At 36.9% G+C, this 16,601-nt stretch overlaps 1 protein-coding gene across 2 annotated transcripts in view; it reads right to left on the reverse strand.

The window, feature by feature from the left end:
• The window catches only part of PRKACB (protein kinase cAMP-activated catalytic subunit beta), a 63,507-nt gene that overhangs the window by 23,412 nt on the left and 23,494 nt on the right, over window positions 1-16,601 (reverse strand). Inside the window, exon 1 of one of the 2 annotated variants that reach the window (XM_072342945.1) lies at window positions 6,315-6,679. The exons of the other annotated variant lie outside the window; for it this stretch is intronic. Within the exon in view, the coding sequence (XP_072199046.1) occupies window positions 6,315-6,321 (7 nt within the window). The 5' untranslated portion in view covers window positions 6,322-6,679. Of the gene's footprint in view, window positions 1-6,314; window positions 6,680-16,601 lie in introns of those variants that run through there. 2 annotated transcript variants of the gene reach the window in all.

Consider the following 16,601-nt stretch of genomic DNA (forward strand, 5'->3'; position numbering starts at 1 on the left):
TTTACAATTGGATAAGCTTCATTAAAATAAAAGTGACTCCTCCCTAAAGAGGCACATAGATTATGCAGCATTTGCCTGTTACACCAAGGCCTCTCTGCCAAAACTGATCACACAAAACCCATTAACTAAGCTAAGATTTAGTAGTCAAATCCTAATTTTTTATTGATATGCAAGATCTCACCACAGTGGAGCAGAATGTCTTCATCAGAACATGCAAGGATGGGGTGACCTGAAATATATTTGGCAGATGCCCGCTGAATGCAAGGTGCATCCCACCCCTTTAAGTCTTTTGGTCCTTCATGGTGGCACCTCACTTTCCTGACCAAGCTCCCCATCCAAAGAGAGCATTCTAGCAACCTTTCTCTGACTGACTGAAGTGGATGTTACCTTTTCTTTTTTCCTCCCAGTTCTCTAAAAACATCAGTTAGAACAAGTGCCCAGTTACTTCTGGAATACATTACAACTAAACTTTAGGCTTAAAAAAAAAAAAAAAAAAAAAAAAAAAAAAAAAAAGAAGTTCTTGTGTACCTTTTCCCTGTCCTAGAAGTGTTCAGTGATGGGAATTATTCCAGCCTGCCAGGAGATAACATCCATTTTTACATTTCCTTCAATAATCCACATACTTTTTGGTTTAAAAGTCCAAGGAGCAGATGCTCAAAACTGGATTTGCAAGCTTGCAGTTCAGTGTGGACTGGTACAAACAAGCACTGCTTCCAAAACTCCAATTCCATCCTTCCACATTTTGTTCCTGCCTCTGTATCATGACCTTCCTTGAAAGAGCAAAAGCAGCCCGTGGCTGCCTGCCAAGCCAGGTTGGGGAACTAGGCCAGATTAAAAAGTAATGGACAGGAGGCAGGAGAGGACAAGGGAAGCTAATTTTAATCCAAAGCAACTCCCAGCTGTATTCATGACATGAATGCTTCTCCCAGGGTGAAGAAAGGGCAGTGGGGTGGAAACAGCTCTTGTTCTAAAGGAGAGTCACCTTATGGTAGATTAACACAGCCTGGAAGTACTGCACTGGACTACCAAAAAGGCTTCTGAGCAGTAATTCTAATTTTAAGTTATTAATCTTCAATTATTTGATAAGTTAATTCTATTAGCTTAAAATTTAAAATTAATAAGAAATTAAATAAAATGACTGTCAAACACAGTACATAACACTCCCCACATATAAAATCGGATCATACATAAAATACATAAAACCCTCAACTATTATACACTGATGAGTTTTGCGAGGAATCAGGAATTGTATTATCAATGCAGTACCACTCTCTACAGTTGTAACTGAACCTCACTCAGCACATAATCAAAAGTGTAGCAAATGCCACAGAATCTGTAGTGCAAAGACCTCCCGCCTCTGTGAAAGGTAACAGGTACCATTTTACAATAAAAATTGAAAACCATGGGCAAATTGTGAAATTTCAAACATCACTGTTTCTGCAGAGCATAAATTTCCATGGTTACCAAGCAGAAAAAAATATATAAAAAGAATAAATTTTAAGAATGAGTTCCAGGAGCAAAATTTTCTAGGGCACTACTAGAAAACATCATGTAACCATCTACACTCCTGAGTACAAGTTCATGTTATGCTAGTTAAATGTGAATAAATAATCAGATTTTACTCTTACCATCAAAAACCCACACCAAGCCAAAGTCTACGCTATCTGCTATGTTCTACCTCAGTTTATCCCTATGCACTACAAGTACTGGCCAACTGACTGGCATCAGCTTTTCTCTGTATTACTGTCCCCCTTCCCCATTAGTGAAAGTTCACTGACTAGAAAGGATAACCAGTTACTGAGCAGCTATCTCTGCAGGTGTGTTTTATGGTTACAATCCTAGAAACCATGAGCAAAGATCTGCACACTGACCAACAAGTTCCCAGCAAACAGGCAACATCCTTCATAACACTATTGATATCCAAGCACAAATAATCTTTTCTTTAGGAGTAACTCAAGTTTCATTAAATTCATTTTTCATTTGTATTCCAAACAAAGCATCTTTAGGGGCTGTTGGATGCTGTGTAGACGCACATGGATGTAAGTTACTCAAAAGGAGTAGCTCTTGTGTTGCTCTTCCTTTTTTTTCCAATCAAGTATTTCAAAGCATCAAAATAACAGTAGATACACCAAACTTGGCTTAACTGAACTCATTTCTTTGTCCACTTCCCACAAAAGTACTCTGTCCCAGCCCTTACATTACCAAAACCATACACGATCCCAAGTACTTGCTCTGGAATCAGTAACTTCACAGCTGTCAGAGTACATCAGCAAAATAGCTCATCTCTGCAAGATTTCAGAATCTGACACATCACAACACTGACATGTCTCCCACAAAACATATTTCAATATTCACTTTCAGTATTTAGAGGAAGGGGTTGCCTTTCCTATCCAAGCAGTAGAGGTTCATTTATAACCTCAAATAGCAGATCGATATTCTGAATTAAAAAAGTCTTACATAAATAAACATATTTCACAATTCAGCACATCAAGTGAGCAACATTTTGTATGCCTTAGGATTAGGGAAGGAAAAAGTAGGTAAGAGTGTGTGATATCCATTCTGATGATGAATGGGACTGTAGAGGAAAACTGGTTAAAGTCAGTGCTTGTTTTGATAAAAAAAAAGTAGACATAATATTCACATACTATAAGTTAAAAACAAAAAACAAAACAAAAAACACAAACAAAACCACACAAAATAAGAGATCCTAATGAGCTGTAGTACATGACAGCAGCTACAGCAAATAAAAGAAAGCACCAAAACCATTAGTCAGGTTACAAAACTGCCCTTAGTAACCTCAAATATGTGACATTCATGCTGCACACTTTGGTCAACAACAGCAATACCAGCAGCAGCTCTTAGAAGAACTAACAAGAAATAATTATATAAACAATGTGAGATGTAAGCTAAAACACAACAAGAAGAAAATCTTATTGGCAATACATATATATGTTAGAAGCAAAACAGAAAGCAGAGTAAACCACAGTTCAACAGAGATGCATTATTACAACATAAAATACCCTTTCCTCTCAAAGCAACACAAGTTTTATTAAACTAATCTGCTGCTTGTACTCAGAACTAAGCACCCTGAGGGACTGTTCTCTGGATGAAGGCATTTTAAGAACTATGTCAAAGCAGCAACTCATGTTGCTTTTTCTTTCTTCAGATACTTCATATAAGAGCCAGAACCAATATGAACCCAGCTCAGCACCTAAGAAGTTACCCTATTCTATTGTCAGTGTCAAACTGATAACAGAAAATTTTTGCAAGGAAGATACCTTCAAACCAACAAGACACGTATAGGAGCACATAAGTTTCCAGCAACTGAGAATTCAGCTCATCCATTTTCTATACCATCTCTTCAGTAGCAGGAACAATTTCTTCTTGAGGTCTTTCCCCACAGCTATATGTATTGAGAGGAAAACTCATGCCATGCTTAGTAACAGTACTGACATGCCTCTAGATTTCTCATCTATTTATCACTTCCTTCTTATCCTGCAAACCAGTATATCTGGCACTGATAAATGCAGCTGTGTCTCTTTCTCTACATAATCAGCTTCTAAGCTCAGTTGGCCTAGACGTACAGCAGGTCTTCAGATTCAAGACCTCTTTGTTACACATACTGTTACTGCACAATGGGAACCTTCAGTCATCTCAGCTTCGCTCTGATACAACTCCCTATTTCTCAATTGCTGAAGTTTCAAATATACTTCTATGAACTGGTGGTCCCTTGCTCTTAGAAGACTGTTGCAATACACACAGCTAAGATATTTATACTCTGTCCCTTCACCCTTACTCCTGAAACACTCCTGTTCTCCAGTGCCTCCAATCTTGACAATAACTCATGAGAGGCTATCAGCATTGCTCACACTCCTCGTACTGCTCCATCTGTACACACATATGGGGACTACTATCTTAAGGGTGTCAATTTCAGGATCAGCAAATACTTCTTTATTTTCAGTACTGAAAGCACTAACTCAACTATGGACTTGGTGCTTCTAGGAGGATTAAGCCTCTTCCTAGTGAAACACCACAACAGCACCTTTCCTGCCAGTTTTATCTGTTAAAGAATGTTCCGCTAACAAAAATTAAACAAGCCCTAAATCAAAGAAAATGGAAAACAAGGACTCTGAAAGCAAACTGATTTTTCATTCTTTACAGAAGAAAAAATAAAGATAAAAAAAATCTCTCTTGGAAAAAAAAAAAAAAAGTAAGCCAATCATACTTGCAATTGAAGAAAACATACTAATATTGCATCGGTTTCACTTCATATTGACCACCCTTTAAAAGGAGAGCATCTGATTTTATCCACTTAAAGGGTGTAGACTGCCACAGTGAAGATGCACCAAACAGCAAAAGAAACTTCAATGGTGAAATGTTTACAGCAAGGACTTAATCTAATCCTCCTGGCAGGAAGCACAAGACATTGGCTTTTCACTAAGTCAAAACCAGTCTTTTGATTTGCAGACTATTTCCATTGGGAACTTGCACTTCATACAAGTTGCAGTTATTTATTTTTATTTTCAATGGACCTGGGAGCCTGGATGTCAAGGCGGATGTAATGTAAAGATGCACAGTGTGGAGTAAAGCTCCATGGTAAAGAACAAAAACAAGAAAACAAGCCCACAACCCCCCCCCCCCCCCAACAGTTGCTTCTTTTTCACTTATTTTCAGTAAGGAATTCATTCCCTTAAAATCACTCTGTCTTAAGAAAAGGAAAAGAAAAAGAAGTAAATCTGAGATTGATATAGCCAGCTTCCACAAATGTTCATTCCTGTGGAAGCTACCACACAACTATAAGGAAAAACAGAAAACAAAACACCGAAAACAAAAAACACAGTTCAGAAAAATCCAGCACTGGTGATGGTGAACAGAGACTTTCCAACTCATCATTTGAGTCCTCTTCATCCACAGAATAATGCAGCCATGTGATGCCAGCAACACACAGCAGGGCTGCAGGCTCACCCTCACTCAGAGGAGCAGCTCCATAGGGACAGTTGCCAGCAGGGAAGTGATGCAGCCTCCTACCCAGCTCACAGCTCCACATACCTGCAGCCACACGGGTGAGGGCTGGACCACCCCTCCAGGTCAGCCTGCCCTGAGCTATACTTCCGAGGCCATGATAATGTAATGTGGGTCTTCATAATTCATGGACTAAGTTCTGATACAGCCATAATTGTACATCGCTGTATGTAACAGTACTGCATACTGTTACAATCCATACACTGAGAAAATGACGGCAACGTTTTCCTTTTCGGGGACGACGACCTCAAAACACTTGTATGAAATAAGTACATGCAAACCGGTATTAGGCAAGGCAGTGGGATGGCTCCTCCCACTTTTTGTCTCATGCCTTTTACAAAACCAAAATCTTAACAACAGACCTTTAAATCTGTAGACAAAGCAAAACCACGCAGACACACACAGAAACTGCATCTAATTTTATCTGTTTTTTTCTTTATAAGCAAACTTTAACCCTCTCAAGTCATTTCCCAAAGCTCCAGATTTATCTGCTTGAAATGATACGGCACCATAGCAGAAACCATTACATTTGAGTATTTTGAAAACCATTGCCACGCAACATCTTCTAAAGAAATGAAGGCACGTAGTTTAAACAGTTAGCTACTAATTTTAGATAATATTTCAAGGAAGAATAAAGTACTTCATAATTCCACTAATTCGAAGTGCTTTACAACAAGCAGCCACATTGTTTTTGGAAAGCAACCACCTGCCTGATAAGTTCACTGCACCCATTATAATATCTCATTTTAAATGTCACTCTCCTCCCCTACTTCCATGCAAGACCTGAACTATTCTGCTATCCCACCATTTAGAAAGAATAAAGACCAAAGAAAGATAAGCCAGTTCAGATGAAAACAACAAAAGCCAGTTCAGACTTTTAGGTGATAATAATAATAATTTTAGAAGGGCTTTTTGATTTGTACCAATTCACAGAAAATAATTTATTAAGAATGGCACAGGAAAATAAGTGAAGCGACACATAGAGCATACAATTATAAAATTCTCCATATCGGATTCTATGCCCTATTCAATGATTTGGAACAGTTATTTCTAAAAGAAAGCTTCAAAATAGAATTTCAAATGCTAAATACCAATTATGCAAAGCAAAATGTTTAATAAAACTGCTAATCTTTAAGACAGGTCATTTTTAGAATCCACAGTAAGTCGATTACAGAAACAAAGGGCTCTGTAGTCGATGTAGCTCTGCAGACAGGAAAGGGAAACGTGGTAGATTTTTCCTGACTGTGAAAACTGAACAAAAAATATTGTCAAAGGTAATAGAAAAGACTTACCATTCATGCTGAAAAGCTAATTTTCAGAAACATATTGCTCCTAATATTAATCCAACAACTGCTGAAGTATGTTAATCTCTACAAAAATCAGTGCTTCTATCTCGAAACACAACTATACACTAACTGGAAACAGAAAGCACACAGAATCCAGAGAGCTTCTCTTCCTTATGAGCTCCTTGTGATGCAAAAATCTGTGAAGCACAAGATAGCAGTAGTAAACCAAAATCAATATTCAGCACACGGATATTTGGTTTTGCTCATTAACTACTTCTGTTCTAACCAATGCTACCTATTCATGTCTAAAGCAACTCAAAATGGCAGGGCGAAAAAAGCATGCAAACACCAGGAGGTTTTTAAGATGTTCTCAATTATATCAAGCACTGGTTGTTTCCATGGCAACCTTAGACCAGAATTATCTGTTGACTTGTACCCAACTAGTAGTTATTCTAAAGCTTCAATCAATTTGCACAATGTATTCTGCACAGTATTTCATATTTCAGTTGTATTTTTTAGTCTACATATATCTAGCAATTATTCAGCTAAATTTCTGTAAGAAATTCCACAGTATTTCAAATACATTGGGATGTTGAATCAGTCAGAGACCAAACAGAACTCCTATTCACCATCCGTCCATTTGCAATTTATAGACTATGAGAATCTGAAGATAATAAGATGCAAGCGGTGCCACTCCTGACCATGCCTGTTATTCCAAGTTGTTAAGACATTCTCTTATTTTGCAGACTTGTACAATGTTTGTAGCAGCTTAGGAACAAGAGATTCTCACTGATCTCACTGTCCCTGCAACCAACACCATGCAGCCTCACCTTTCTGCTTCTACTTTCAGTCTTTCAAAGAGCAACACACTATTAAGAAAACAAAGCATAGCAATCCACAGAAATAATCAAAACTTGGGTTCCACATAACTGCAACCAGTCACATTCCAGACATCAGAAACTCAGAGAGAAGTGTGGCATTCTGTTGCTTACCATCACATCCCTTTTGCCCTTTGCAGCACACCTGACCCCATTGCTGCCCGTGCAGGCCGTGCTTTTACATATGCACTGAGCCAATTTTTTATAATAGATTCAAAGGCCTGAGGTATCCAGAGTCATCTCTGTCCCTACTGGATTCTAAAGATTTTGCACAACAAATTCATTTCATCCATAGGTCACTCTCAAAGTAATGCCTTGTTTATTTCTGTGAAAACTACAACGGATACAAAGAGCACAACAATACTGCTTGACAGAGTAAATTCTCAGGTACAAAACACTTTTTCACCATCATCAGTTATGCATTTTCACCAGTGATAAACAATATCCTGCATGCTGCACTCGTAACAACCTGTACCAGCAGAGGTACCTACTGTTGCTGTTGCCACTACTGAAACACACCCTCCACCACCACACTGTGCTCACATCCACTGTTTGACTTCCAAAAATATTCAGCAAGAATTGATGAATATCAGTGGGTGCCTTTTATGGAGGAATTCAATGACACACTTTCGCTCCATACGCACTTCCATGTCAGTCACCATTCTGTCAGACTGTCCCTCTGTTGCTATCTGCCACACAGCAACATTTACTGGGATACTAGTAGGAAAGCTTGACCTCTACTGCCATCCCACCAACATCCACCTCTGACATTTTGGGCCAACACAATAAAATAGTAGGCATCGCTTTCAGAGTGGCATTGTACATTAACTAAGAACCCAAGACATATTAGAAATATATATATAACAAAATAATGAAACCAAAGTATTTAATAAGTTTCAAAATCAATCACTGAAAACCCCTGAGGCTGCAGAGCACATGTCAAGGTAGTCTAAGCCACAGCAGCAGATGACTGGCAGCACATTAGCAAGGAAACCACTTGATAGCAAACAGCTCCTTCACCTTCAGTAAACAGTGTCAGCAGTAGCTGCTTGTACAAGGACATACACAGAAACAGACTTGTTACCATACTGTATTACAGAAGGCGTTAATATATTAATTTTCTTTTTTATCAATTCAACTTGAATCCTAGAGCTATGACAAAAATCTGAAAAGTTCTTTTCCAAAATTCTTCAGGAATGCAAGAATTCACTTTAGAATTAATTTACATTAAATGTCTGCTATTTAATGTTAGCCAACCTTAAAATTCCGTAAGTTGCTGTTATATGCATAATGACAGCATTCAAATATCCATCTAAAATAAACATCACATTTCTAAAATTACTTATTCATTGAACTTTGTGATTTTAATCTACAGCCTGAATTCAGTAACCCAATGCAATTCCATAACACTGACTTGTCTGGGGAAAAAACAAACAAACAAAAAACCCAACACTAAAATCTTCTCACTTCTATTTTTCCTTTGCAGTGTTACAAAGAATTTTCAGGTATGATGCATTTTCCCCAGAGATACAGTTACAAGTCCATGCAGCCAGCAGCAGAGAGAAAGGCCACCTCCCTCTGCTCTTCCTTCTCTATCACTCCTTGTATTGCAGTGGTAGTGAAGTCAGAATCCTGACATGTGCATGTAGGCCATGCTTACCAAGAGTATCTTTAATTTTTTAGCAGTGTACACACTGAAAGCAAAGATTCAGTATAGATAATCAGAATATCACCCTGAAACCAAAGCTACATAATCAACCAATATTCGGCTGTTTTCCTCTGAAAAATTACATCCCACCACCATGCTTAATTACTTAAAATGGCATTCACATCACAGGCCTTTTCGCTATGGTTATCATTCAAGTACATGACAGTCCATTTCCTCGTCGAGCGTGTCAGACAAGGAAGCTGGCCTTAAATAGAGGGGAAAAAATAGTAGAGACATATATGAACAGGTCACCATTTGCAAATGTCAGTAGGTCAGTAACGTTTTCTTTCCTCCATGTTACATAAACAGAAGTGCTTCAGTGTTATTTTTTTCAAACAGTTATTTACATAAAAAAAAGAACTTCTACATAAACAGAAGGAAGCATCTATTTTTACCAATTGGAAAATACTTTGGAGAAGCGGAAACTCAGAATTTATGCACTTTCATAATTTACCTTTTCAACTGAACTACTCCATCTTCTTCAATCTCATTTTGGAGACCCAGATTTAATCTATTTTAGGTCGACGCATTAACACGTTTTGTTTCCATGTTTACTGCCTATCCTTTGAGAGCAGATTCACTCCCAGCTCATTTACTGTTAGCAGTATATTTGCGACTGCAAGCAGGGATATGTGCAAATGCTCATTTTCATCATGCTCACACTGGTGCTAAGCATTTCAAATAAGGCCTATTTTCAATTGAAATAACTGTGCTATCCTAAATCTACCAATGAACAAGAAATCTGGAACAAAATTATCATCAATTACCATACTGCAACATTTTAAAATGAGTATTTAACCACAGGGATAATAATTGCTTTGAAAAATAATGCATTGCTTTTAAAAAAAGTCAATTCACTTCCATCGTGATATTCCTGAATTCTCCCTTTTTTTAGCCAACACACAACCACAAAAAGTTTTAGTCCACACAAACGACTATTGTCAGCTGTTCTCTAACTAAGAAATTAAAGCTAATGGTATCCAGCATTTCTATACTAACACAACAAAATTGAAACTAACCACAATTTTATACTGTTTACCACTGTATGGACCATTCTGAGACACCGTGCAAAATAAAATGAAAAATGACAAAAAGCCCTATAATTTGAAATCTAATCTGTGCAGCCATGTCTGCACAGTCCAAAATTTAAACATTACAGTTTTCAACAAGGTTTCTCTTCCTGCTGAACTAGTAGACTTAATTCTAAACTAAAGGAAGTAGTTCAGCGGCATACACTGGAGTGAGGACTTGCTAAAGCAAGTCACGTGTGCTTTAACAGAACAGGACGAGACAAATTCTCCTGCCAGCCACCCAACCCACGAAACCATTCCTCACTTCCCTGTGCATTACACAATTTCTTATTCTTCACATTAATTACTTATGGTAATGAATTGTAAAATTGCCCCTAGAATGCATCTCAGATTGTATTCAATTACATACATGGAAGTTCTTCAACTGCCATGCACATTAAAGAGAGAATATTTCTAAAATAAACAACAAAAAGAGTCTTACTTACTCGATTTGTCCCATAGGACAGCAAGTTCAGAGAAGTGATGGCTCTCACTTTCCAGAGCCACTCTCAGTTCATGCGCTCCACCCTTTGAATGTCTATGGAAAAGGCGATTAGCGAAACCTTCCAGTCTCTGCAGCGCGGTGGCTGTCCCTGTGCACTGGGCACAAGGTCCCTCCTTCTGAGCTGCCATCTATACACAGTGGCAGCTTTCAGAAAGCCAAAACAGAAAATATCTGAAAGGACGAGTCACAAGCACTAACAGCTACGCGTGTGTCTAACTTCCTGTATGCAGTGTTTTCTAACCACTGCTCTGTTCTACTTCCTGTTAAGAAAAGCTCTATCATTTGTTTTATACCGCTAAAAAGTCTCTTTTCCTAATAATTAAAAAATATATATATCTGTAAGAAAACACCAGCAACAACTGCTGTAGCTTCTTTGCACTGCTTTTTAACACATCACGTATTTCACACTACAATGTAAGTTCTATACTAAAATACCATAAACAACTTGTTCAGAAGCAAAGATCAGAAACCAGATATGTATATATATTTTTAACTTACCACAGCCACGCCTGAAAGAAAGAAAAGTGACTATTCTGCAGTCCTTCCCATTTAGGAAGATGGCGTACTAACACCAGCACCACAAATAGAAACAGCTGTAACCTAACCAATAACAATCCCAAGTTTTCAGCTTATTTTCTAAGCAAGGGGGTTGCCTTGCAAAAAGTACTGAAAAAACTATTATCATTGAAAATATACTATCTCTCTCTACTTGGATAAAAATAATGTTGAAGTTGAATTCTACTGTAACATCTAAACAAGTGTGCTTTAGCACAGGGGCTGGTCTTGATGATCTCTAGAGTTCCTTATCTTTTCAACCCCTATAATTCTGTGATGTTTGTCTATACGGGGCTCTACTCACTCCAAGAATTAACCAAATTACTCAGACTTTTTCAGTAATAAGCTATCAGAACATATCACATTGACAGACCCTCACCTAGTAGCTCATTTACTCTCCCAGCTCCAGAAGCAGCTGTAAGGAGTCTCAAAGTCACAACCACTGCCTCCATCCAACATTACTTATGTCAAAGTGCACATCTTGTGAAATTACACATGGAGGATTTTTCATACACAAGAAATTTGAATATTTTCAATTGTAGAGTAAGACTAGAAAGCATCATTCTTAGATGATCATGCTCAGAACAGCAGGGAGATAAATTGAAAGTGGCATTACATGTTAAATTAATATTTAAATTATGTAATTTTGCACACTTACAATGAGTAATGCTAAAAATGTATGTTTGTGAAAGTGGAAATATATATTGGGTAGGTTTCCCAGTATATCTTCAGAACAGATACAATGTGGTTTCTTAAAAATTTAGGACTATTCTTAAATAAGATTGAAATAACTTTCCACAATCTGTCTCCTCTCTTATAGACAACATGTGCTGACGATATCTCTTTTATTTTTCACCACCATACTTCTCGCTAAATAGTTTTCAAGTGTCAGCTGATACCCATACTTGGATATTACATAACTATTTCATAACAGCTCTGTGTTTTCAGATAGGACAACAAAGCCATTTATAACAATGATAAAATAAACCTAGTGCTGCAACTTCCACCAATGGTCCTTGTCTACCTTAAGCTTTCCTGGCTTTTGTCTTAGAATCAGCACTGATTTTCACAACGCCTCCCAGGCTCCAGGCTAAACTGCCAGAAAAACTATCTGGCAATGACTACGGGGATTAATCTGCTCCACTGAGGGCACTAATAGGCAGAATGAATATCTTATACGTCACATATAATAGTCCAAGTAGTGATATATGGAAGCATCACCCTAAGAAATATTTACATCAACACATCTGTGCTCACCCTCCTGGTGAACACTGTGCGGCTGAAGAGTCCCTGTGGAACTGTCCAGACACATTCCCCAAGAAGCTCACAACAGTATCCCTGCATTTCCAGGGAATCTTTCCAAGTGACTTCCTTACTTTTCTCACCTTTTCTATTTTCCCCAGTAAATCAAGCCACCTGTCACAGAGGTGTGTTCATTTTGTCTTTTTCATCTTTCCTGATTCTTTGCCTTTTTTTCCATAGCACTGTAGCTGTATCTTTCACACAGTTATTTTCTCTGATCACAGAAAAGGTAACTTACAAAATTCACATCACTTCACATTATGTATGTCACAAGCCTACCGACCCTCTGGCATCAAATGAAGATATGCAAGAACTGCCTGAGAGCATCTCAACATTTTGAATGCACCCAAATGGCTAACCTGGGCACCTGAATGCCAAAAACAGAGCAGAAATCACAATCCATTGAGAATACAGCAGTGAACTGGCTTAAGTGAAACAGATAATCAACAAGGAATTATTAAAAGATACCTAACAGAAAACCTGGATTTGCCAGAATTGTAAAATCTCACTTCTCCTTGAAGCCAAAATTAATGCTGACATATTAAGAATTTCCTTTAGGCAGAAATTCTATTTTCACTTCTCTCTAGCCACTATGTCTTGGTAGTAGTAGTTAATCCCTCCTTTCCTCCAAGAATCTACCTAGAAATGAAGGAATAACACCATTATATGTAAATTCTAGCTTTAATAGAATATGGAAAAACACATAATTTTAAAATGTTTAATACGTTCCCCAAGTAAAGTTACTATGAAGTCCCTGAATTTCAAGGTAGTACAAAATTGAATAATATTAAACACTACTGCCCAACTATAAGCCTTCAAGATGTTTCTATTTTAGTCCTGGGAACAAATGCCACATCTAGGTGTTAAAGACAGTTTATTTATTTGCTTGCAAAAGAAGTTTGCTTGATAAAGTATATCTTTCACTTTACACATCAGTTATTTCTACCACTCAAAGTCCAACTTTATTATTAACAAGAATGAGCAATTATTAACGCAGTTAGTGAGGGCTCCTCCATTTATAAGATCTTGAGCATTTTGCTGAATTTTGCAGCTCTCTCACTGACCAATACACTCAGTTGATAGAACCAACATGTTTTATCTTTTTTAAATATTCCATTGTCTCATTTTGAATTTTGAAGATTTAATATTTATTGCATAACTCTACAATTTGTTAAAGAATATATAGTAAAGAAACTGAAGTGTTTTGTGGTATAAGTATGAGGAAATATGTATGATTTTTTTCCAGTTGTTATATAAAGCTTAGAAGGAAAGGAAATAAAGTACAAAGATAGTCATTCAGTAGCTAAAATCTACAAGAATTTTATCAGAAATTATGCTATTAAATGCAATTCATACTAGCTCCTGCCAGGCATTCGTATTTCAGAAAAGAATCCTGGGTAGAAACGAGGCAGAAGAAAGACTTCCTGAAAAAGCAGATGTATCTTGATTTTCACTGTACATCCAGCGCTATGTCACTAGCTTGCATTTCTTTTTAAATGCATGAAAGGGAGTGCACTATTTGCTAATATCTTACAGACTTAATGGCTTTCCATGTTGAAACAAAGATTTTGCAAAACGTGTATCAGCAAAATAAACACAACTATTAACTGCTGAACAAACGTGAAAATTCACTCATGCAGTCTTAGTGTGGGTTCACATGCCCATTTTTTCTAAAAAAAAATAAAATAAAAATAATTAACCCCCTATTAGAAAGTCCCTCTGTAAGCAGTATCAGAGCTGGGACTGCAGCACTTCTATAAATAGGACTGCCAAGAGGAAGTTGTTGCTATGGAAATGCTGGTCCTATTTCTATTTTGACTCAGTAGATCTCTACTGGCATCTACTGTACACAAACTTAATTGCAGCAGACACCTTTTCTCTCTCACCAGGAAGCAGAAATTAAGGATTGCATGGACAACCAATATCATTCACTCTTTTTCCATGATAATACAAAAGGAGGAAAAATACTTTTGCATAAAGTGAAATAGTAATGCAAATTAGAACACAATAGTGGCCTTCATAAAGTGTGGTCTGAAGTACAAAACATTTTCACACGTGATGTGGAGAGACAAACACCTTTACTTATATTAGAAACAGATCCTGTATTCCTCTGCCTGATGGCTAGCCTGCATACACCACTGTGCAGCCTTCTGGCTCCTCCACTCCCACTAGCCCACTCTATGTCAGATATTCTACAAAAGGGAAATACTGAACCAGTTATCTACCACTAACCTCCATGCCAGCTGAAGTGAACAACTAGCATTACACTCCCTTCTACAAGTAGAAGGAATGCTGCTGGACCCTACGTAAGAGGCCACAGAATGTGCAAGAATGATATATCAAAGTTTGTTAAACATTCTCAAAACATCCTTGGGTTAAGAAAGTAGAATCCTAGTTGCAAGAACGCGCATTAACACACAGACAACACAAATGTAGTTCAGACACCAGGATTTCTCTGTATTTTTAAATTACTAATACTGGGCTCACGAAATTTCATGCATGTCTGCATTTAATGCAGAATCAAACATTCTTTGCTGGAGTAGAATCAAAACAAGTGTGAAAAACTGAAATTGGGTTACCAAGCAATACATTTTAGAAGTACTCAATCATTCATGTCTTATACAAGCAATTAAATAACTCTAATTTTTGAGAAGGTAAATAAAATCCACACCATCATCTTCCTAATTATAGGCTATTTTTATTTGTGAGACAGCAAAAAAGTGCTCAGATATTATTTTATTCCAGCTGTGACATTTTGATATTTGAATGAATATTTTAACACATTCATTTATAAACCATAGTTTATAATTTATAAATCAGTTGTTTTTATGCAAGGTGAACTTATTAGTAGTCTAAATATATCCCTAAATAGTATTTGAATATAACAGAAATCAATTACCATCCAAAAAATAATTAAAAAGAAACATTCCATGTTGCTGTTTACAAAATGTTCCAGCTACCAGTAAGTAAATCAGCATTTTATTTCTCAGTAATTACTATCCTTTCTGTAATAAAGGCCCAAAGAACTAAAGTTTGCATGGGTATCTTGAAATACAGGTCACTTTTTATTATACGATGCACCTGCTGGTAGGAGAAACAGCCTGGTAACCTTTCACTTTTATACTTACTAAGAATGAAAGAAATAGATTACAACAAAAACTTCTTATTTATCCTAATACCTGTTTAAAGCATAGGGAGGCAGAAGGCACTTTTCAAGATGGAAATTTTATATGACTAAGTGTATAACTGTTTCTGTAAGTTTGTCAAGATGCTGTTTCGCTTGCTCTTTACAGGATATTTACAGTATATAATTATTATTCTTACAATTCTGTTAAGAATTCATAAAATAACACAGAACTTGGAAAAAAATCTTCAGAAGTGAGTATGGATAAAATACATCATTACTTGTAATTCTCTCCCCCAATTAATCAAGCAACTTATACTGCATTTCAGTTTACCTGACAGCAGGTAAAACAGACTTCCTTAAAACAGTATCCTCAAGAAGCCACAGCCTTGCAATTATATTTTTATTCTCCTTGTAAAATTAGATACAGGAATACACAGCAATTGTATTTATCTTTGATTTTCTTTAAAGAGAAAATAGGAGCAAGCAATAATTAAGAATGCATCCTACAAATCACTTATTCACATGCTATGATATGCCAGCAAGAGCAGCTTCATGCAATAGCTCATCTCACACTACTGACACAAACTTCATGTTCTACTGAAAAGGAAATAGTAAGACTTTTCTATATCACTGTTATCCAAAGAATTTCCCAAGCTAATATTCCAGCAAAATCTGACCCTGCAGTTATCCTTCCCTTTGCCCTCTAAGCTAATGAACACTCCTAAAGGTAAAGAATTTTTCATGGCATAGATCCGATCTCCTTGATATTGAGTAATATTAGCTACCAAAGCTCACTCTACAACATTTTTTCCCACTAGTTTCTTCTTTTTATATTTTCAGAAATACAACACTTACAGCAATGGAAGTAATCTCAAATTTTGCACAATTTTAACCCTATTCTCATCCTAGTCTCAAAAGCCAAGAGAAGATGAGAAACTACTTGTGATAGATCCAAGACCTAACGATTCTAAGCCAAGAATCTTTGAGAGCCTTAGTCCAGCCTTCTACAGATTAAACACAAAATAAGCTTATTAAGTTATGACTATGATGAAAATAAAGAGAGAAAAATCAAACAGAATACTTGGTATTGACCAGTTATTGGTTTTTACAAGATGCCACTGACATTCCATTTTATTTCTCCTGATCAA

The sequence above is a fragment of the Excalfactoria chinensis genome, chromosome 8 (assembly GCF_039878825.1).
Source record: "Excalfactoria chinensis isolate bCotChi1 chromosome 8, bCotChi1.hap2, whole genome shotgun sequence".
NCBI lineage: Eukaryota > Metazoa > Chordata > Aves > Galliformes > Phasianidae > Excalfactoria > Excalfactoria chinensis.